This window comes from Aquarana catesbeiana, linkage group LG05, assembly GCF_042186555.1.
Source record: "Aquarana catesbeiana isolate 2022-GZ linkage group LG05, ASM4218655v1, whole genome shotgun sequence".
Taxonomy (NCBI): Eukaryota; Metazoa; Chordata; class Amphibia; order Anura; family Ranidae; genus Aquarana; species Aquarana catesbeiana.
The window spans coordinates 430,419,183-430,443,867 of record NC_133328.1 but is presented as its reverse complement, the minus strand read 5'-3'; the positions used below and the strand labels follow the sequence as shown (position 1 = coordinate 430,443,867).

Below are 24,685 nucleotides of genomic sequence, written 5' to 3'. Positions count from 1 at the left end.
AGCATTGGGTATCATATATGTTTGTGTGCACTAAAATTAACTTTAGTGTATTTTTTACTAAAAATGTGTCCTTGATAAACATGTGAGCTAATATCACATGACATTGCTGGCTGGTCAGTGTGTTAGGTAGAGCTGCAACTAAAGATTATTTTCATAATCAATTAGTTGGCTGAATGCAGGGCCGGACTGGGAATAAAAACCAGCCCAACAGCATAACGTCATTATTTTCTTGTTCATAAAAGGGAAAACCATACATTTTAAAGCATATTTGAAGAGCGTTTTTATATATAGATAAGACAGATATGAAATCACATAGGGCTAGGGATATATATATCTCTCTATATATCTCTATATATAGAGAGAGAGAGATCAAATTCCAGTTAAAAGTGGTAAAGGTGGTGAAATCATCAAGGGGGGCACCTGGGAATGTGGGAGGACTCTGAGGACCAGAGACTACCTTCCGCAGAAAGAATACACTAAGGTAAGGGGGGGGGGGTACTGATATAAGGGGGAAACCTTTATATCAGTGCCCCCTTACATTATTGTATTCACTCCCCTCTTACATCAGTGACCCCCCCCCTCAGACTTGCCTGGTGGCGCTGTCACTGACCTCCTCTCAGGTGCACCTTGCAGGGCTCAATCAGTCGGCTCCAGCTTGGTGGCTCTGGTTTTCCTATAGTCTCCTCTCCACAGTCCACACATGTCTGACTTCTCCCATGACCCCCATCCCGGCGGCTCTCCCACTCTTGACTCCTCTCCAGACTCCCTCAGAGACTGCAGACATGATATAAGACAAGAGATGGTCAGAGGTTGCGGACATGATACAAGAGATGGTTAGAGGCTACGGGCATAGTACAGGAGATGGTCAGAGGTTGCAGACATGATACAGGAAATGTCAGAGGCTGTGGGCATGGTACAAAAGATGTCAAGATGTCAGAGGCTGCGGGCATGGTATACAGGAGATGTCAGAGGCTGTGGGCATGGTACAGGAGATGTCAAGATGTCAGAGGCTGCGAGCATGGTACAGGAGATGGCAGAGGCTATGGGTATGGTACAGAAGATGGCAGAGGCTATGGGCATGGTACAGAAGATGGCAGAGGCTGTGGGCATGGTACAGGAGATGGTTAGAGACTGACGACATGATACTAAAGATGGTGAGATATGTAGACATGATACAGGAGATGGTCAGATACTGCAGACATAGTACAAGAGATCAGTGCAGCCTCACTGTGCCCATAAATGCAGCCTCACTGTGCCCGTCATTATAGCCTCACTGTGCCCATCGCGGCAGCCTTACTGTGCCCATCATTGCAGCCTTACTGTGCCCATCATTGCAGCCTCACCATGCCCATCATTGCAGCCTCACCGTGCCCATAATTGCAGCCTTACCGTGCCCTCATTACAACCTGACCATGCCCATAATTGCAGCCTTACTGTGCCCTCATTTCAGCCTGACCTTGCCCATAATTGCAGCCTCACCGTGCCCATAATTGCAGCCTTACTGTGCCCTCATTTCAGCCTGACCTTGCCCATAATTGCAGCCTCACCGTGCCCATAATTGCAGCCTCACCGTGCCCATAATTGCAGCCTCACCGTGCCCATAATTGCAGCCTCACCGTGCCCATAACTGCAGCCTGACCTTGCCCATAATTGCAGCCTGACCGTGCCCATAATTGCAGCCTGACTGTGCCCCATTGCAGCCTGACCTTGCCCATAATTGCAGCCTCACCATGCCATCATTGCAGCCTGACCGTGCCCATAATTGCAGCCTTACTGTGATCTCATTGCAGCCTGACCTTGCCCATCGTGGCAGCCTCACTGTGCCCATCGTGGCAGCCTCACTGTGCCCATCGTGGCAGCCTCACTGTGCCCATCGTGGCAGCTTCACTGTGCCCATCAATGCAGCCTCACTGTGCCCATCAATGCAGCCTCACTGTGCCCATCGTTGCAGCCTTACCATGCTCATCGTTGCAGCCTTACCGTGCCCTTAATTGCAGCCTTACCGTGCCCTTAATTGCAGCCTTACCGTGCCCATAATTGCAGCCTGACCTTGCCCATAATTGCAACCTGACCGTGCCTGTGGCTGGATTACACACAGCGGGCATCTCCTGCTATGTCACGGAGCTGAGTGTGAAAAGTTTGGCCGCACTGTGACAAAAGTCCCACCCTCCTCCTAGACCTGCTTGTGTGATAGACAGAACACTGCGTCTATCACACGAGCTGATCTAGGTGGAGGGCGGGACTTTTGTCACAGCGCGGCCAAACTTTTCACACTCGGCTTCGAGACCCGCTGTGTGTGACAGACGTGGAGGGAGGGGAGTGCTGCGTTGCACTGCAGCCACAGCGGCCCCAGGGCAGGCAGCCTACCCGGAAATGTCCCGGTAGGCCAGTTCGGCCCTGGCTGAATGCTGTTTTGATCGGTTAAAAACCTCAAAAAGTGTGAGGTATAATTTAGTTAATATGTAAACTTTAAAAAAAAAGAATTTGTCCTTGATTATCTATATGTAGTTGTAAATATAAATAGCCAACTATATGGTTAGGGAACAAAATATCGAATCCACTCTGAGAATAAGCCTAGGTTCACATTGGAGCGGGTTAGAAATCATGCGATTTCAACTGAATTTGCGCAATTTCTAACCCGGCAATGCAGTCTGACTTCAGCGGTGATTTGGCAGATGTCTGTGCAGGTTCCTGCATAGATGTTTATACAAATTGCCCCCCAAAGTCGCTAAAAGTAGTACAGGAACTACTTTTACTACGCACTGATTCAGACGGTGCCATTGTTGGCAATAGCAGCCGATTTGACATGTCAAATAGCACGCCAAATCGTACCAATGTGAACCTAGATTAGAGTTTTGAATCTGGTACATATCATCAGACTCAGATCAACATTTTTAATGAAAGAAAAAATAAATATAAAAAGACCTAAAACACTGTTTTGCAGATTTTTCAGACAGAATTGTAATATAATATTATGCATGAGACTGCCTTGTCATAGGCAGGTAGCTTGATACAAGCTACCTACGCTTGCTGTCACTTAAGCTGACCATACACAAACATTTTTTTCTTTTGAAAATGTTCGTTTGATGTTCTAATCATTAGTGGGAGCAAATTGATGTGCGATTTCGACCACAATGACAAGAAAATTCGAAGGAACAGAATAGAAAACTTTTCCCGATCTAGCAAATTTTCGGGCAATATTTGTGGGGTTTTCCTTTTAGAAACTACATTTATTTTAAAATTGAATGTTAAAAGCAAGTGAAATTTTTGAACAACATGTCTTCATTCATTGAATGTACAAAGAATTTTCGTACAAAAATTATTATCGTCCAAAAATCCATACGTGCATAACCTACATAAGACATTTAGTAACAGCAGCAGCATGCATTTTGTATCACCTGTCATGATGGGGTTAAAAAAACATAAATTAGCCCTATATAGTACAAAAGCAGCAGATAATCGCTACTATAAGGGGTTCATTTATACTGTGAATCCGTGAAAGTAATAAATAATTAAAAAAAAAAATCTTTATATTAAAGTAGTACTAAAGGCTGAGATTTTTTTCATGGATATGATCAATTTAAATATAATGCACAATACTGGTAAACTTTTACTTTAAATTTAATTGTAATGCTTTATATTACCTCCAGTCTATCTGCCTCCAGCTTCTCTGGGTTCAGATGTAAACATCCCTGCGCAGAGCTCTTAAAGTGATTGTAATAAAAAAAAAAAAAAATTTTAAATCTAATTTCTTCATACATTTTGCCCAATATGTATTTTGCTACATGGTTTTAGTAAAAAAAAAAATATCCCAATAGGCGTCTATTGATTGGTTTACGTGAGCGTTATAGGGTCTATAAACTATGGGATACATTTTTATGGAATTTCTATATATTTTATACTAGTAAAAGTGGCGATCAGCGACTTATAGCGGGACTCCAATATTGTAATGGACAGTCGGGGCACTGATTGACACTTTTTTTTTTTTTTGGGGGGGACTAGTGACACTAATGCAGTGATCAGCGCTAAAAATATACAGTGTCACTGTACTAATGACACTGGTTGGGAATTGGTTAACATCAGGGGCAATCAAAGGGTTATCTGTGTGTCTAGGAAGTGTGTTTGTGTTTACTGTGTGCTGCTTTAACTGGGGGGAAAGGGCAATTCTTATCTCTGCTTTTCAGAGAAATAGGATAGTCCCTTCTGCCTTCAGAGTGCGCCCAAAGCAAGTCGCAAAGTTTTTAGTATAGAATGCTTCTTCCTATAGCAAGGTAAAAAAAATTCTGTCTTTAAAATCACCTTAATTCATTTCCTTCTTCTGCCCAGGACTACATGTCCCATGAGGCATTGCTCCCCATACATCCACAAGTTCTCAGGCAGTTACTGACATGTATGGAGGGTGCACTGAGCAGTATGTGTGCTGTACTGTGTATACTGACATTAAAAGTGGATTTTAACATGTAGGAAAAAATAGCCCTGCTAGACAAGTGAATAAAGGGCAGAAGGATGCCAAGTGACTGCTGAGTAGAGGATGCAAAAGGAGCTAAGCTACTGCTTGGTCACCTCACCTCAAAACAATATTCGTATCATCCCAAAGACCTCAATAATGTTGGCATATTAGAGTGGGAGAATTTTGGGAACAGCACTTTTGGCCTTGGAGATGCTATTGGATGCCAAAGGGCATACTTCGCCTAAATATTAGGCTGATGGGCAGAATAGTTTTTACTGCTTCATTCAGGAGGTCTTTTTCATTGGTTTACTCAGTGATACCTTTTGGCCAGTTGACATTAAATCTGTTTTCTAATTACAGCTGCAAGTGGCAGTAATTGTGAATTTTTTTCTCTGCCAAGGTCATTGCAACTTTTGGGGGACCTATCAATGATTATGCATGGTATCCAGGTGGGAAAATAATTCAACGTGTTGGGTAAGAGTTTCAGTTGCATTGTCTGCTGTGTTTGCATTTTTAATTAAACTAATTTTAATTAATTATTCTTTTGCACTCATCTTAGGCTTCATTCTCACGAGGCGGATCCGCTGCCACGGAGTCCGCCTCTGTCCGCCAGCTCAGCAGGTGATCTCTCTGTTGATCTCCGCTGAGCCGGCGGATGACAGGTCCCTCTCTGCTCACTGAGCGGGGAGGGGCTTGTTGAGCGCCGCTGATTGCTATGGAGAGATCGGGCGAAAACTGACAGCATGTCCGTTTTCATCAGATCTCATCCGATCCGCCAGGGACAGATGCAAACGTAGGGCCATCCGTCTGATTTTAGCGGATCGGACCGGGTCGGATGTCAGCGGACATGTCACCGCTGACATCCGTCGCTCCATAGACTAGCATGGAGCACCCGTTCAGGTCCGCCGACAAAACTGACAGGCGGACCTGAACGGTCCGACAGTGTGAAAGGGGCCTTAAAGAGGAACTGTATTTATTTTTATTTTTTTTTGTCAACAGTTGCAAATACTGTAGCTGCTGACTTTTAAAAAAAATCAGGCACTTACCAGTGCCTGCAGTCCAGTGCTGTCTTCTCATAGCCTTGTTCTCCTTACTGCTGCTGGTCCCTGGGCCATCATCTTATATACGTGTTCTGACTGTGGAGACTGTTCCCCACTGCACATGCACAAGATCACCCGGCTCTGTGAGTGCTCTTGCAGCCTCCCGCTTCATGTGATGTGTCCCAAGATGCTGTTGGAGAGGTGAAGCAAGGGGTAAAAGTAGAAGACAGTACCGAATAAAAATCATTACTTACACCCCCCCAAAAAAAACACTGTAATTCAGTTACAGGCTGGGGGAAGGCAACACACCAGTGATACTTCACTTTTTGAGAGAAGTTCAGCTTTAATGTGTAAAATAGGAAAAAAGTGGTGGGTTTTTTTCTGCTAGTTCTACTGAACGTTTTCATTTGACTAATATTGGCTGCCGAGAGAGAGAGAGAGAGAGAGAGAGAGAGAGATGGATTCCCTGATCTTAAATCATTATAATAGTGCAGCATTACCCCTGGAATAGGTGTGTGTGTGCAGCTATTGTATTATTTTCCTGTCGCCTGAGTGTCAAGAGAGGCTGGCCTGTCTCCTGCCAGGGTTCAGGGATAGTAACTGACACAGGTTGAACTTCTGGAAGAAGGTGAATTGTTTTTTTTTTTTTTTTTTTTTTAATGAAATCTTGACAGCAGTGTCCCTTATCGGCATTGAGACCAGGCAAAACATGGACAGCCTTGCAACCCAACATTTCTGCTTTGGACACAAATAATACAAAATATAATGTTATCCCTCAGAGGTAATGCTTTATATTTTTGTCTCCCTTTCTTGTAAAGTTGCGTAGACTAAAAACTACAACATTGCAGCATTAGATGGGGAAATGATGCATTACATTTTGGGGTACAAATAACATCATGAAAACAATGCCGGGTGTCATCATTATAATGAAAGCCTTGGGTAGCAGGGGAGGTAAGAGGAACCCTGGCTATTCATTGCAGTTCCAGTTATCCTCAGGGCTGGGTGAAGTGGGAGGTAGATTACCATATTTCCGTACATTATAGGTTGAAAGAAGCTTATACCTCCCTGGAAGGAAAGGTCTAGTAAACACAGCCTGGGTTGGCTAACCATTTGCTCCATATCTTTTCAAGTTTTGGTTTAAACAATCTGATTATACAATCTGTAAAATTTCCATTATATTTACCAAAACTGAATAGGAGGACCCACCTATTATTAGATTACAATGGGTGATACCATGAGCTCTCCACCTTCCTGCATATTGTGTTTTCTATGTTCTAAAAAAGTGGGGTTGGTACAAATAGAAGAATTTCTAACGAAAAAAAAAACCCTGTTACTTTTTGCAGCTATTTAGTCCCAGCCTTTTTGCATGAGTGTGTATGCAATTTATAAGTTCAAAATTATACAAAAATTCCCTGCCGGATCCACCCCAGAATATAAATTTTAGATCCCTTTCTGTATATCCAGAAACACCAGACACTGTGCCGTTAGCACAACTACAATATAATCCTAAAGAAAACAAATTGTGCCTGTACTTATTATTATTATTATTTATTTATTGTTATTATAATACAGTTTTTTTTATAGAACCAACATGTATTAAACAATGATTAAGTATAAGCTTCTGCAGTAAATCACTGAAAACACCAATATATACATGAAATTACATATAAACCACCAATTTCATAGCTATTTTAAAATGAATAAATCTGTCTTATTAATCAGGTACACCCTGCTACATTCAGGTCTGTATTAAACCGCTGAGGATTTAAAACTTCCTGCCACAATGTAGAAATATATACTGTATACATACACTGTAAACAACTCTGTGGTTTTAACCTACATTTATATATGTGCTAGGGCTGAGGCTCAGTTCTTGCTGACTAACCTTATATAGTATATACTGAAGGGTACTCTATTAGGTCTATGCAAACTGTGGGTCTCAACCCTTGAGCTGAGGTCTGAGAAGTTTGTATTAGTTGGAAAATAGAAACTGTGGATTCATCGGTTACTGTTTGCATAGTCTGCACAAAGCCTTGTATCAGATGTTGTAGCTGGACAGCAAGGTAGTAAAGTAACACCTCACCCCCCTGGGGTGCTCCATCTGCTCCAGTTTAATTCTAGGTTGCTGTCAATTCCAGAATAGTTTCTGAAAATGATATGCAAGTCCCTAAAGATTTTAAGTGGGGTTAAGGGTATGATGGAGAACATCTAACAATGACGGCACAAGTATAATTTTTTTCAAGATTTTTTTCACCCCATCAAACACAGGGGCAGCTTATTCTAGGATCTAACTTTGTCCCTAAACCTGGGTTTGGCAAAATTCAAAAAAGTTTGGATGCTGAGCCTGAACCCAAAATGAATCTGTGAAATAGAAAAAAAAAAGCACTATTTCTGGGTAATCGACAAGGGGGTGTAAAAAAAAACAGCATTGGGGGTGTGATGTGACCTGGGGAACATGTGCCAATGCATAATTGTTTTTAAATTCCATTCAACCAGGAGCATTGTTTTTTTTTTTTTTTTGTTTTTTTTAAAGTGGAACATTAAAATGCACTTTCCTGTAAATGAAAAGACCACAATGAGATGTTTGCCAGCAATATAAAATGCACATTTTTTTTTTTTTGTAAATGTCACTTTTGCTGTAGTACATGCTACAGTAAGAATGGGGAAAAAAATACCCCTCCTTCCAAAATGCATAGAGTCCTTGAGGCCCCTCCCCTCCTTCCAAAATGCATAGACTCCTTGAGTCTGAAATTAATTTTAAGGGGTAACACAAAAAGCATGATCAGATCCTGATTTGTTCCCCACAAACTCGGCCGGTGGTTATGGGGGTTTGTTGTGTATTGGAATCTGGAAGCTGCCTTTGACAATAAGGGGGTGCCCAAATATAGACCCCCACCCCCTTATCTGGATGAGTATGGGGAACATTTTCTTACTCATTCACAAACAAAAAGTTGTATCCTAGAAATAGACACCCAAACATTTGACAAAGCCTTTAATAACAAAAATAAAAAGTTCCTCTGCTGTAAATCCATTGTCAGTCATGTTGTCTAGCGATGCAGATCCACATCAGTCATGGTGGCTAAAGACTGACAAAAGAGAAATCTAAAAAAAAAAAAAACCTGCAGCCAAGATACTTCATGTTTGCTTGTCACCTATCGAATGACAAGTGGGGTGGATGATAGCTATTATATACAAGGGGGCAGGGTGACCATTCTTTCGACAGGTCATCAGGCATCGCGATTGCCATGGATCCTTTGATTTAAAAAAAAAAAAAAAAATATTTAAAGAACATTTTATACAGTTACACCATTAAGACAAACTGCCACACCAGAAGACAAAAGACATAACCAAGAGAAAAAAAATAAAAATAATGCATAATATGTAAAACAGCGTGGAAAAAAAAAATACCCCACAAAAATTGTCATGGATCACTGAACAAGGCTGGATTTCGAGGAAGGAACTTTTTTTTTTTTTGGGTGGGGGGTTTAATAAAGGACTTACTGTATACTTAAATATTTGGGTTTTTATTTTTTTTTTATTTTTTTTGTGAATGAGCCAAGGTCACCTGCTAGTGTCCTGGGGAAGAGTTCCTTGTCCTCGTCAACATGAGGACATGATACTTTGCCCCCTGGAAAAGCCCCCCCCCCCACATTGGGGACATAATGTAGCCTGGTATGGTTCAGGGGTGGCTCACACACTTGTTCCCTTTACCCCCCCCCCCCCCCCCACACCCTTCTCTTTCCTGTCCAGTCAGGATGCATGCTTGGATTAAGGGTCTGGAATTGATTTCCTGGTTGACTTCACACATTTTGTGAACAGCCATTTACAGTGGGAAGTGGGTAAATGTTTGGGTGTTCGTCTGAACTTTGTCCAAACCTGTGTAAGGTGTGATTTGAATATCAAGGTATTTAAAAGAATGAGTAAGTGGTATAAGTCATAGAAGGGTTATCGACTGGGTGTGATTTTATATAGTGGTGCACCGAAATTTTGGCTGCCAAAAAATATCGTCCGAAAACGGTGTTTTTGTCATTCGGCCGAATGACAAAAACAGCGGATACCGAAAAGGGGGCGTGGTCCACCCCGTGTGCCGCCCATTGCGGGAATGTCACTCTAGCGCGCCCAGTACTCCACTCCCTCGCCTCCCTCCTCCTCTCCTCGATCTATTTGTGTGTGACAGGGCGGGCACCTTGTTCCTCCCTGCGACGGAAGTCGGGGCTGTCCGTGGTGAGAGTTGGGCGGGAGGAGGCTGCGGTGCATTGTGGGTAGTGTAGTCCAGAGGTGAGAAATGTTTGCCTTGACCTCACACCTCAGAGGCCACGAGAAGGATGAATAACATTCTTAACCACAAGGTGAGGGTGGTATATAGTATGAAAAGAGCAAGCTTTTGACAAGGATCAATTTTATATATATATATATATATATATATATATATATATATATATATACCTGTCTGTCCAGTAAGCCAAAGAGCTATGTGCAAAGTGTAGTAATCCATAGCAAATAAGCAGAATTAAGTTTTCACTGATCTGACTTCAGTAAGCTGAAATCTGATCTTGCTGTTATTGCTGTTCTTTGCATTTTCCAATTGTCCTTTGTGTTGTCTTACTGAAAAGGTCCTTTTGTTCCATTTTGTAATTTACAGCAGAAAAATTACACCTGGAATCTAGTAGGATAGTGAAAGCATCTTCACTTTCCTGTGAAATTATACTGTATACTGCTGATTACCTGGCACTTTCACACACACAGCCATATATGTGTGAGTGTCCAATGGATAGTCTCTGACCGTCTCCTGTACCACGTCTGCAATCTCTGACCGTCTCCTGTACCACGTCTGCAATCTCTGACTGTCTCCTGTACCACGTCTGCAATCTCTGACCGTCTCCTGTACCATGTTTGCAGTCTCTGACCGTCTCCTGTACCACGTCTGCAATCTCTGACCGTCTCCTGTACCATGTCTGCAATCTCTGACCGTCTCCTGTACCACGTTTGCAGTCTCTGACCGTCTCCTGTACCACGTCTGCGGTCTCTGACCGTCTCCTGTACCACGTCTGCGGTCTCTGACCGTCTCCTGTACCACGTCTGCGGTCTCTGACCGTCTCCTGTACCACGTCTGCGGTCTCTGACCGTCTCCTGTACCACGTCTGCGGTCTCTGACCGTCTCCTGTACCACGTCTGCGGTCTCTGACCGTCTCCTGTACCACGTCTGCGGTCTCTGACCGTCTCCTGTACCACGTCTGCAGTCTCTGACCGTCTCCTGTACCACGACTGCAATCTCTGACCGTCTCCTGTACCACGTCTGCAATCTCTGACCATACATTTTATTTAAAGTATATAAAAATAACAATATTTTTTAAAAACAGTCATTTTCGGTATCAGTTTCAGTTTTCGGCCTAGTGTATTTTTCATTTTCGGTATCTGATTCGGCACCAAAAAACCCATTCGGTGCACCCCTAATTTATTTATATATATATGTATATGTATATATGTGTGTGTATATATGTGTATGTGTGTGTATATATTATAATATAATTTTTTTATTGTTATTATTTTGTCCAGTTTAGCAATGGACCAGAATAGTCACCAAAATTTGAATTATTCTATCACTTCTTGGTGGTTCATCCACATATAACACAATATTTTCCTGTATATTCCTATAGTTCCATTAAAATATCTACAGTATGTTCAAAGTCTCTCTAATAAAATAATATTAACTTTAATTATAGCCAGAAGTCTATGACTAGGGCAAACAGTGGGGAAAAGGGATATCCTTGTCGGGTGCCCCTAACCACGGTAAAGGTTGTGAACAACCTACTCCCCCTCACAGATAGCAGCCACTGAGTTAGCATACAGGAATGTACTGTATGTGATGTAGCCTCTGTTTAGATCCCTTGTTGCTGCACACACGACACCAGCCATTTGCGGGTTATGAAATAGTGGTTGAGAACTGACATACTATAGAATTGTGAAACTTGTCACCAGAGGCATGCACTGAATCTAGCATACACTAGGCATGCATAAGCAGGCAGAATGTAAATGAAAACACTGTGGGAAAACAACATTGCTATATTTGATCAAGGATTTAATTGCATTTATTGAACAATTCTAACTGAGGTTTTTCTTTGTGAAAAAAGTAAATCTGTGGGTTTAGTTCCACCTTAAAGTGGTGTTCCGGCCGAATGATATTTTTAAAATAAAAATATCCCTATAATACACAAGGTTAATGTATTCTAGTAAAGTTAGTCTGTAAAATAAGGTCTGTTTTGTTAGTTTATAGCAGTAGTTTGTTATTTTATAAACTTACAGCAGGCCGTGGCCATCTTAAGTGTGGGCATCTGAAGCCAGACTGTATTTCTTCCTGGATCTCATCCTTGCAGATCTCGCACATGCTCAGTGCAGCACAAGCAGTGTAGTAGGTTTCAGGTCAGGTTTCCATAGCAACGGCAGTGTCAGAGGAAGTTGCCGCCCCTTCCCAGAAGGCATTGCAAACAGGAAATGATGCGATGGGCCACGGCCAGGGAGGAGGAAGTGAAAAATGAATACAGCAGATATTCAGTAGGTGCTGAGGAAAAAAATAAAAAAATATCCAATTCGTTTACAGTGCACAGTTTAGTGAGGGATGCTGAAGAGTTGTAAAAGTGGGTGGAACTCCACTTTAGGTTTTTAACTTTGGATTATTCTGCCAGTCACCCCAGCCAGGTCCTAACTGGTTATATCCCACTGCATTCAAATAATAATGCATGGTCAGGACTATGATTGGATAGTGAAGAAACAGTGACATACTGTTGAGGTTATCTCTGTGCTCTCTCCTCCAATCACCAAGTTTAATCTGTTGCATTTTCCCTGTGACTTGATGTCCGACTTCCATTTTACTTAAATGAACAGGATCTGACTTTGATCCCAACCATACCAGGCCCTTTGTGTCTGGTATGAATCTTGAAGGGGAACCCCATGACAAAATTAAAAAAAAAAACAGCAGAGAGTTCCCTCTTCAAGACCATACCAGACCCGAATGGTTTGCTATGGATTATAAGGGGAACCCCCACACCAAAAAAAACATACGGGACTCTTATCCGAGCACGCAGCCCAGCAGGTCAGAAGGGGGGCAAGCGAGCGTGCCTCCCCCTCCTGGACCATACCAGGCCATATGCCGTCAACATGGGGCGGGGGGGGTGCTTTGGGGTAGCATGATGGGGTGGGGACGTCACAGGGAGCGGGTCCTCTGGGTGACGTCACCGGGTGGCCACGCCCCATGGCTAACGGCACACAGTGGACCTAGCATTACAGCGGGAGTGCGCATCGGGAGAAGATCAGAGGAAGAACTGTGGCAGAGGATGAAGACAGCGGAGAGAGGAGAACCGGCAACGGAAAAAGACCTCAGCGGAGGAAGAAGAGCCGAAGGAAGATGTCATCAGCAGAGGGAGAAGAGCCGGAGGATGAAGACATCGCGGGAGGGAGAAGAAATCGGAAGGAGAAAAAACCTGACAAAAACCTGTGTACTGTTTTCATTTTTTATACTTTTTTTTTTTAGGTGGTTGGGTAGGGGTACAATGTACCCCATACTTATTCACACAGGGTGGGGGGTTGGGATCTGGGGGCCCCCTTGTTAAATGTTTTTTTTTTTTTGTTTTCTTATATTTTAACTGTCTGTTTTCTATTACTACTTTTGTTTCGATAACAAGTTTGCATCATAAATGAAGTAACTGATTTCTGGCTGATATTTCTTTGACAAGTTGTGTATTATCCTTGAAATTCTGGGGTGTGTAACCTGACTCTGAGAGAAGTCCCTATCTAATCACTACTTCTTCTTTTTTTTTTTTTTTTCTTCTTTTTTCTTTTACTTTTATTTAAAGTGCTAAAAGATATAAAAGAAATACAGTCAAGTGTATACGCCTGACGTTCCTCATCTCAGGTTCGAAAGTAAATGAAGCTACTGTGCATGTGGATTTAAAAAAGGTGATTATATTTGTATCTTATTTTATTGATGTGCCACAAGATATCCATGTGCCTGAATTGGTGATGTCAGATGAAGGGCAGCTGCATGGCTACACTAAAGGCCAAGTAATTTTATTTAAAGGCAATTAAACGTGGATTTATATAAGCCAAAAGGCTCTAAGCACATAGTTATTGCATATGCGGATAAAAGGCTCATTAGGAGTTAAAGAAACACCCACCAATCATAGTATTCATCAGCGGGTCTTAACAAGTCCATCAAACAATCATTTCATGTTACATGAATTGTTTTGATACCACCAATGAGTTTAGAGATCAACAGTAATGGCATAAAAAAAAATGTAAATCTCCCTAATAGACACTACTAATATAGTCAGCATGCATGCTTTGGTGTATGTATACACTAATCAGCCATAACATTATGACCACTGACAGGTAAAGGGAATATCTTGTTACAACGGTCTCTGAAAATTGGTGGGATATTTTAGGCAGCAAGTGAACATGTTGTCCATGAAGTTGATGTGGTGAAAGCTGAAAGAAAAAAAAGGGGAATTGCAGTTTGTTGTGTATGGGGCTGTGAAGCCCATGGTGACCCATGTCCACAGCCGAAAGCTTCTACAACGGTCACATGAACATCAGAACTGGACTACGGTGCAATAGCAGAAGGTGGCCTGGTCTGATGAATCCTGTTTTCTTTTGCATCATGTGGATGGCCTGGTACGTGTGCATAAGAAGGCAAGTCGGCAGAGGCAGTGCGATGCTTTGGACAATGTTCTGCTGGGAAACCTTGGGTCCTGCCATTCATGTGGATGTTACTTTGGTGCCCATGCCTCAACGGGTCAGGGCCGTTTTAGCAAAAGGGGGACATACTCAAAATTAGGTGGGTGATCATAATGTTATGGCTGATCGGTGTATATGTATGTATGTTTCATTTGTAAAGGATTAATAAAGCAATATTAAACTCAAAACCAAAAATGTAATATGTTGCAGAGTACTAATCCTTAAATGGGGCGACGCATGTCAAAAAAACAACAGACAAAAATTACCAGATCACTTATCAGCCAGCCTGCAACAAACCAAATTAACCCTGTCTAACCGTTCACGTCAAAATAAGGGGTTTAGCTGCACACATTTGCAAATATATGTGTAAGCTGCAGAGACCACGTCACGGCACCCCAGTGTACTGCAGTCCTAACTCAACAACGTTGGAGCACATTTACTAAACCCAGTAATATGAAAATAGTTCATCTGCCCCCCCCCCCCCCCCGAAGTGCCCACAGCTTATAAATCTTATTTTTACATTAAAATACTGCCACTATATACCTTTTTGGATGATCTGTATACCACAGGTACATGATAAACTGCAGAGTTTCTTCAGTGCCGAGAGTTCAGGAAAGCGGAGATTCCCACTTCATCCTGTATACACGCCCACCGGTGTGATGTCAATATCATGTAACCTGGCTATCTCTGAGAACAAGTAACTGTTCTCTCCAGCATAAAAGACACAACTGAGCATGTGCAGGTCAGCTACTATATCTGTGTTAGCTGGCCTTCCCCAGATAGACAGTGCAGGAAGGAAAGGATCTATGCATACAGGATAAAACAGCCTTTTTACACAATGCAGAGGACTCCTTAGGTTCCACAGTGAGTATAACAAGCATGCTGTGCTGCATATACAGACTGATTTTACTGTTGTGCGTTTAGTAACACTTTAAGGACAGGTATGCCTGGAGGGAGCCCACCCCTCTTTAAAGGTATAGGAACGCACTGGAAGTAATAGCACAATGGCAGCGAAGGTATCCAGTGCATCCTCTCACCAAATCGCCAACAAATGGCAACCAACCCAACCTATAGGTGAGTGAGGGTGGGGGTAATCGTGAAATAATTATAACTCGCATGGAGGCACCATCCCTGGTAGAAACAAAATTTAAAAAGACATGGGGTGGGACTTTGCATGTTCCTCGGAGTGTGAATAATAATTTATAACACAGTATTTTTAAAAAAGATGTACAAATACTTTACCATCCTTAGATGGGAATATTTAAAATATTGCAATCTGAAAGAGAGTACAGTTTACTGTTTGGTTGATCCAGGTTGAGCGAGTCCTGGTATAGAATATCAAAGGTGTGGCCTACACGTTTTGCGGGAACCCTGCTTCGTCTGGGCCTTTTAGAATGGCACAAACAGCATGTAAATGTTAAGGATGTCCTAAAGATACAAAATTGCGAAATTACCTATATCATAAAATTATGTTAGGTAAAATGTTAATGATGCATATGTAAAAAACATAGAGAACTCCTACACCATTGTAGGGTATTTTATAATTACCCTTTGGTACAAAATACTGATATAATAACATAAAGATATTCTTTTAAACAAAGATACAGTTAAGTCATGTTTATGTCCTGCGGTGTCCTATGTACACAGGAATATTCCATATAAAGACAAGGAGAGAAAACGATGGATATTCAAGTTTTACATATGAAGATTAAATATTATTGATACTAAATATATTTGTTTGTAGCTTACCTTCAGGTTGCGTGCGCGGCATGTCGGTCTGGGAGGGACAGCGAGCCAGGGGAACCCGTGGGGATACCTCGCCAAGCCCCGCTGAGGAAAACACGGGGCGGACCCCTCTGTGTATAAAATAATATAATATGGTATAGTACAGTTTGATGGTGAGGCTGTGCATGTTAATGAAGGTGAGTGTTGGAATAGAGGAGAAGGGTGTGAACTTGATGTGAACCGTGTGGGAAGGGGAAGGGAGTGATGAGAAATGGTTAAAAAGCAAAAGGAGGGAAGGAAAAAAGGGGGGAAAGGAAGAAAGGGGTTGAAAACAAAGGAAAAAAAGTGAGAGGAAGGATAGAGAGGAAAAGTGAAAAGGATGTTCAAGAGGAGTTCCACCCGAGGTCCAGTAAAAAAATAAATAAATAAATAAAAGTCAGCAGCTACAAATACTGCAGCTGCTGACTTTTAATTGGACACTTGCCTGTCCCAGGGTCCAGCGATGCGGGGGATCGAAGCCCCGCTCGTCTCCCCCTCCGTTCAGCGGCGCCGGCATTGCAGCTGTGGGTGCCGGGCTGTGGCTTCACAGCCTGGCACCCACTGCGTATGCGCGAGCGGCGCCGCACGCCGTGATTGGCCGCTTAGTCACCTGGGACCTGTAATATGTCCCAGATGATTGACAGGAGGGAGGGAGCAGAGCTGAGCCCTTCCTGTGCCGAGGGGGAAGTGATGTCACCAGCCCAGGCAATGGAAGAGGCAGACTACGAGGGACCCCCTAGAAACAGGCATTTAGAGGTAAGTAAAAAAAAAAAAAAAATATCCAAATGTTTTTTTGTATTTTTTTTTTTATGATTTTTCATGTAGTTTTTTTTTTTTTTTTTTTTTTTTTTTGGGTGGAACCCCACTTTAAGGAGAGGGAAGGGAAGGAATAGGTAGGGAGGGGGAAAAAGCAGAGAGAGGGGATTGAATAAAGGTAAGGGAAAAGGGAGATAGAATAAAGGAAGGGGGAGGGGGGAGAAAGAAGTGGGAGGGGGGTGGGGAAGGGGAAAGAGGAAGCGTGGGAGAGCCAGGGAGGGAGGTGAATGGTTAAATTTGGGGGGGCAGGATGAAAAGAGGGCACCACTTGGAGGAGAAGAGGGGAAGGGCGGGTTTAGGAGAGGAGGAAGAAAAGCGAGGGGTAGGGCAGGAGGAGGAAAAGGGACTTGGGGGGGGGGGGAGAAAAGTGAAGTGTGTGTAAATGAAAATGGCTTGCCTAAATTTCAAAGTAGGGGTGTGTATGCACAGTTGCAAGCTTTAAACACATATAACTTTATAATGTGATTATAGTGTATATTGGAACCACTGTGTTCCTGGGCCTAAGTTAAGCGCAGCAGGACAGCGGATTTGGATTAGATCCGGATGGACAAACTTCCACAACTGAAGAAAAAGTTGTGGAAGTTTAACCATCTGGATCTAATCCAAATCCTCTGTCCTGCTGCGCTTAATTTAGGCCCAGGGACACAGTGGCTTCAATATACACTATTGTCGCATTATAAAGTTATATGTGTTTAAAGCTTGCAACTGTGCATACACACCCCTACTTTGAAATTTAGGTAAGCCATTTTCATTTACACACTTCACTTTTCTGCCCCTTCCCCTCCCTCTTCATTTTTCTTTCCCTTCACCCCCCGTCCCTTTTTCTTTCTCCTGCCCTACCCCTCCCTTTTCTTCCTCCTTTCCTCTCCCCCCCTTCCCCTCTTCCCCTCCAAGTGGCGCCCTCTCCCCCCCCCTCCCCCCCAAATTTAACCCTTCACCTCCTCCCTGGCTCTCCCACGCTTCCCCTCTTTTCCCTCCCCCTTTCTCTCTCTTTCCTCCTGTTTCCTTCCCCTCCCACTTCTTCCCCCTTCCCCCCATCTCCTTTATTCTACCTCCTTTATTCTATCTCCCTTTTCCCTTTCCCTCACCTTTATTCGATCCCTTCTCTCTGCTTCCTTCCCTCCCTACCTCACCCTCCCCTCCCCCTCCTTCGCCTTCCCTCTCCTTCACTTCCTTTTCACTTTTCCTCTCTATACTTCCTCTCACTTTCTTTTTTCTCTTTCTCTGTTTTCAACCCCCTTCTCCCTTTCCCCCCTTTTTTCCCCTCCCCTCCTTTTCCTTTTTAACCACTTCCCATCACTCCCTACACTCCCTTCCCCTTCCCACATGGTTCACACCCTTCTCCTCTACTCTCACAAACACTCAGCTTCATTAACATTCACAGCCTCACCATCATACTGTACTATACCATATTATATTAATTTATACACAGAGGGGTCCGCCCTGTGTTTTCCTCGGTGGGGCTTGGCGGGTTATCCCCACGGGCTCCCCAGGCTCACTGTCCCTCCCAGACCGACATGCCGTGCACGCAACCTGAAGGTAAGCTACAAACAAATATATTTAGTATCAATAATATTTAATCTTCGTATGTAAAACTTGAATATCCATCGTTTTCTCTCCTTGTCCTTATCTGGAATATTCCTGTGTACATAGGATACCGCTGGACATAAATAAACATGACTTGTAACTGTATCTTTGTTAAAAAGAATATCTTTATGTTATTATATCAGTATTTTGTACCAAAGGGTAATTATAAAATACCCTACAATGGTGTAGAAGTTCTCTGTTTTTTACATATGCATCATTAACATTTTACCTAACATCATTTTATGATATAACTAATTTCGCAATGTATCTTTAGGACATCTTTAACATTTACATGCTGTTTGTGCCGTTCTAAAAGGCCCTGACGAAGCAGGGTTCCCGCAAAATGCGTAGGCCACACCTTTGATATTCTATACCAGGACTCGCACAACCTGGATCAACCAAACAGTAAACTTTACTCTCTTTCAGATTGCAATGTTTTAAATATTCCCATCTAAGGATGGTAAACAAAGTATTTGTACATCTTTTTTAAATATACTGTGTTATAAATTATTATTCACACTCCACCGAGGCACATGCAAAGTCCCACCCCATGTCTTTTTTAATTTTGTTTCAACCCAACCTATAGCTGGACTCCACTTTAGACAGAGGAAGACGAGTCTGAATCTGTTTTTTTATTATGGCTTGTGTTGCTACAGTGAGGGAAAAAAGTATTTGAACCTTTGCTGATTTTGGATGTTTGCCCACTGACAAGTGATCAGTCTATCATTCTAATGGTAGATTTATTTTAACAGTGAGAGACAGAATAATAACAAAAAAATACAGAAAAATGCATTTCAAAAAAGTTATAAATTGATTTGCATTTTAATGCAAGGGGGAGGCTCTCTGGGGACCCTGATGAGAGATGGGTTTGCTTTAAAAGCATATTAAATAAGAAAAAATATGCAACACCGTGCATGTAAGGGACGCCCCTTTGGATTTTAAAGGCAGGAAAGGAGTAGGAAGAGTAGATAATGATAAAAGGCACAGACAGTGCCAACTTTATTAATGTACAAAAATGGATAAAATGTCTAAAGGACAAGACAAACATGTGCAGTGAATAATCAACATCTTTACAAATAATTGGATATGAGACATACAGAGCATTGATAAATAATATCACAGAGCCGCGGCTCTGTGTGTTGCCACGGGTACCCTCTCTGTCATTTATAAATCTGCACAGCCAGCATCTGATCCCTTTATCTGTTTTATATTCATGACATGAGCCTGACCATGTAAGTACTATGACTTTGGTTACTTTATACAATAATGGCCAGAAAATAGACCACTACTATGGTCCTTTTTTGCTATGTTATTTACTTACTTATATTTATGTTCTAGAGACAAGAAATATTTTTCACCCCTCTGTATGTAAAATAATTCCCCTGAAGAAGGAATATACAAGTTTGACTACGGTCCTCTCCGAAACATGTCGGGATACATTTAGTAGCCACCTTCCCCCACTATACCCACTCTGATTGGATTGGTTCTTTGGGGTCGATGGCGTTGGGTGATATTATTTATCAATGCTCTGTATGTCTCATATCCAATTATTTGTAAAGATGTTAATTATTCACTGCACATGTTTGTCTTGTCCTTTAGACATTTTATCCATTTTTGTACAATAATAAAGTTGGCACTGTCTGCGCCTTTTATCATTATCTACTCTTCCTACTCCTTTCCTGCCTTTAAAATTCAAAGGGGCGTTCCTTACATGCACGGTGTTGCATATTTTTTCTAGTATTATTTAGGATGATGGCAGTCCCCGCACACCAGTATGTTTTTTCTTAAATTTATCTTTTTCATATTAAATAAGGGCATGAGCCAGTGCATCCCATTGAGAAATAAATTTAAAAGAGCGAACAAAAGTTCTGGATGGTTTGACTCTAATGTAAACGTGCATATAAAAAGCAAAGGAGAAGGCCTTCAAAAAATACAAGGCTGAGGAATCATCGTCAGCATTCAGACTTTACAAAGAATGCAACAAGAAATGTAAGAGTGCAATTAGGGCGTCTAAGATAGAACACGAAAGACACATAGCAGAGGAGAGCAAAAAAAATCCCAAGAACTTCTTTAAGTATATAAACCGTAAAAAAGGGAGGACAGACCATATTGGCCCCATAAAGAATGAGGAAGGTAATCTGGTTACAAAGGATGGGGAGATGGCGAATGTGAATTTATTCTTCTCAATCTTCACGAGGGAATCGGGGGGGTGGGGGCTTCAGTAACCAAAACTGTAGTGTTTATCCTCATGACGTATCACAGGAAGCACCCGCATGGCTAACAGAGGACAGAATCAGAAATAGACTTGGAAAACTTAACATTAATAAGTCACCAGGACCAGATGGCTTGCACCCGAGGATCCTTAGGGAATTCGGTCAAGTAATTGCCAGACCATTGTTCCTAATTTTTACTGACAGTCTACTGACTGGAATGGTACCAGCTGATAATATATAATTATTATTATACAGGATTTATATAGCACCGACAGTTTACGCAGCGCTTTACAACATTAGGGCAGACAGTACAAGTACAATACAATTCAATACAGGAGGAATCAGAGGGCCCTGCTCGTTAGAGCTTACAATCTAGGAGGGAGGGTCAAGTTATACAAAAGGGTAATAGCTGTGGGGGATGAGCAATGGAGAAAATAGTGCAGTTGTTAGATGGAGGCAGGATAGGCTTCTCTGAAGAGGAAAGTTTTCAGGGATTGCCTAAAAGTGGATAAATTTGGAGACAGTCTGACAGATTGGGGTAGGGAATTCCAGAGGATGGGTGAGGCTCAGGAGAAGTCCTGGAGGCGGATATGGGAGGAGGTGATGAGGGAGCTAGAGAGCAGGAGGTCTTGGGAGTAACGGAGATGGCGATTAGTTTGGTATTTTGAGACTAGGTTAGTGATGTAGCTGGGTGCAGAGTTGTGGATGGCTTTGTAACTTATTGTTAGTATTTTGAATTTAATTCGTTAAGCGAGTGGTAGCCAATGGAGGGATTGGCAGAGAGGGGTAGCAGACACTGAGCGGTTTGTAAGGTGGATGAGTCTGGCAGCCGCATTCATGATGAACTGAAGGGGGGATAGTCTGTTTAAAGGTAAGCCAATGAGGAGTGAGTTGCAGTAGTCAAGAGTCGAGAGATAACCAGGGAGTGAATCTGGAGCTTTGTGGTTGCACTGGTTAGAAAGGGACGTAGTTTAGAGATGTTGCGGAGGTTGAGGCGGCAAGCTTTGGAAAGTAATTGGATGTGGGGCTGAAAGGAGAGTTCAGAATCCAGGACAACACCTAGCACCCTGACATGTGGGGACGGGTATATGGTTTTGCCATTGCTCTTGACAGAGAAGTCAGGGGAAGAGGCACGTGGGAGAGAAAATATTATAAGCTCGGTTTTGGACAAATTGAGTTTGAGGAAGTGGTGTGACATCCATACAGATATGTCGGTTTGTAAGTTAGTGATGCGTGAGGAGACTGATGGAGTGAGTTGAGGGGTGGAGAGATAGATTTGTGTGTCATCAGCATAGAAATGATATTGAAAGCCGTGAGAGGCTATCAACTCACCCAGGGAAGAAGTGTAGATTGAAAATAAAAGAGGTCCAAGAACAGAACCTTGGGGAACCCCGACAGAGAAGGGAAGAGGAGTGGAGGAAGTAGAATTGTAAGTGATACTGAAGGTGCATTGGGATAGGTAGAATGAGAGCCACTGAAGAGCACAGCCACGGAGACCGAGGGAGTAAAGTTTTTTGAGGAGGAGGGGGTGGTCAACCGTGTCAAAGGCAGCTGAAAGATCCAGAAGTAGAGTACAGAATAGTGTCCGTTGGTTTTTGCAGTTAGTAGGTCATTTGTGAGTTTTAAAAGAGCAGTTTCTGTGGAGTGTTGAGGGCGAAATCCAGATTGAAGGGGATCAAGAAGGTTGTTTCTAATGAGGTGGTCACTCAGTTGGTTGTAAACCAGGCGTTCAAGGAGTTTAGAGGAAAAGGGGAGCAAGGAGATAGAGCGTAGGTTGTTAAGATTGGTAGGGTCCAAGGAAGGCTTTTTGAGTGTTGGGGTGACCAGTGCATGTTTTAGAGCATCGGGGAAGATGCCAGAGGTGAGGGAGAGATTGAAGATGTGGGTTAGAGAGTGTAGGATGAGGTCAGAGGTTGACCGTAGCATTTGAGAGGGAATAGGGGACAGGTGGTTAGGTGGGCGATAGAAAGGAGTTTAGCAACTTCGTCTGTAGTAGCAGATTTGAATAGGGGGAGTGTCAGTTGTACCTGTTGACATGGGGTCTTAGCTGGGGGAGATACCTGTAGAATGGAGATTTCATCACGGATTGTATCAATCTTGTTTTTGAAGTGATTAGCGATTTCCTGGGCAGTGAGTAAATCAGTGGGTGGAGGTGGTGGAGGACAAAGTAGAGAGTTGAAGGTAGAGAAGAGTTTACGGGGATTGGATGAGAAGGTGTTAAGAGTTGTAAAATAGGTTTGCTTGGCAGTGTGGAGGAAAGAATAGTATTTTTGGAGGGCAGATTTGTATTGGTTGAAGTCTTTGAGAGACTTAGTCTTGTGCCACAGACGCTCAAGAGCGCGACTACGTTTTTTGAGAATTTTGTCATTTGTTTGCCAGGGTTGTAGGGGTCGAGGCCTGATTCTGCATGTAGTGAGGGGAGCAAGCTTGTCCAGGGTGGAGGACATTGATTTATTGTAGATGGACGTGGCTTGGTTGGGGCAGGACGGGAGAAATTTTGTCATAGAGGTGGTCAGTAGCAAAATAGAGGAGAGAGGAGTTGAAGTTGCGAAAGTTTCTACGGGTGATGGTTAGGCGATTGGAGGGAAAATTGGTGGAAGACAGGGAAAGAGAGAAATTTCAGGATTTAAAAAAAAAAAAACAGCTCGTATTGCAAAACGCTTGTTAACCGCATGGTTAACATACACACACTTATATTATGTACATGTGTATGCCCAAGCGTAGGACTTTTTTTACTTCACTGCTATGGGCTCTAGCCCCAGATATTTTGTAGACCTAGCAACGCCCCTGGCTACAACAATGTCACTGTTGCCTTTCTTTGTCTTATGGTCAGGCACCAATGCTCCTTCCTTCACCTTACTCTAATATGTGTGGAAGGGGTGGGCCCAGTTGTATGGTTTACATTTGTGATCACTGTAATTGGCCATCAGAGCTACTCTGATTGAGAATGAGGTTATTTATAAATGGCTTCTCAGAACTGCATAGCTTCTGATCAGCCATTTAACTACAATGGCCTGTCAGGAGGCCATTAAGCAAAGTTAATTTGGCAGCTGTTTCATCTTAGTTTGGTCAGCTTGGGTATTTGTAAACTAGAAATTTTGGAAACTTAGCTCATTTCATAATTACTCATCTTTTTGTTTCTATTTTGTAGAATTCAATACGTTGGACGTACGACGTTCGTTACATCATTGTTAAGTTTGGTACGGATCCACAGAGATCTATCACCGTTGAAGACAACCGATTTGACAGTTAACAAAGAACTGCTAAAATACCAGCCTAGCCATTTTTACTCCCGTGAAAGAAGATTTCAGCAGCAAAATACACAATACTTTGTTGGCAGAGATGTCTGTGCTTAGGATGAGCTGCAAAGTGATTTGTGACTAATTTGTTTGGCAGCACGAAAGTGAATCATAAAAGTTTCATTCGGAAGGCTCCTGATGATTTTGTGACCATTTATCGGTGATGCATTGCTTTCCTAGGGAAGGATTGGACTTGGGCCAAGCACAGCCATTTTACATATTGGCAATCCTCCTGTGTAATCATAAGCCGTGCATGTCTTTTTGTGTAAATAGGGTTCTCAAAGCTTCAAGTAATTTAACCAGAATCTTTAAAAATCAGGAGAGCGATGTTAGATTCCCAGTGTCAGCTGTCAATGAATAAAGAATCATTTTGTTAAGGTGTTTGCTTTAGATATTTATTCTCTCACCTTTTTCTACAGCTTCTGCAGTAGAAGGCAGTGAACCTTGAATTGTAGAGAAATAAGAGAATAAACACAACAGGATGGTTTCCCAGCTGAGACTATAATATATGAAATGTGGATACGGCTTTAGTTCTGTAAGTTGTAGTGAGACGACAAAGTGCTAAAAATAAACCAGTTTCATTTCAGGGAACAATATATAGTAAAAAAAAAAGTAAGAGTACTGGAAACTAAAGAAGTTGAAAGAAATGGCTTGTGACTGAAGCACCCATGATAGTCTCTAGGAGATACCAATTCTTTTCTCCAGAGAATACAGTCTGTTAGCAAGCCCAACAACAAAATAATTTATACTAGGGGAGTGCATTTAAAGTGATTGTAAAGTCTTAAT

General features: G+C 42.4%; 1 protein-coding gene across 2 annotated transcripts in view; it reads left to right on the top strand.

The window, feature by feature from the left end:
- TIMM21 (translocase of inner mitochondrial membrane 21) overlaps window positions 1-24,276 on the top strand; it is a 55,295-nt gene extending 31,019 nt beyond the window's left edge. For both annotated transcript variants that reach the window (XM_073631256.1, XM_073631255.1), the window contains 3 exons: window positions 4,851-4,924; window positions 13,341-13,443; window positions 23,752-24,276. In XM_073631256.1, coding sequence (XP_073487357.1) covers window positions 4,851-4,924; window positions 13,341-13,443; window positions 23,752-23,853 — 279 coding nt within the window. In that variant the 3' untranslated portion in view covers window positions 23,854-24,276. The remainder of the gene's footprint in view (window positions 1-4,850; window positions 4,925-13,340; window positions 13,444-23,751) is intronic.
- Window positions 24,277-24,685: the final 409 nt, after the last annotated feature.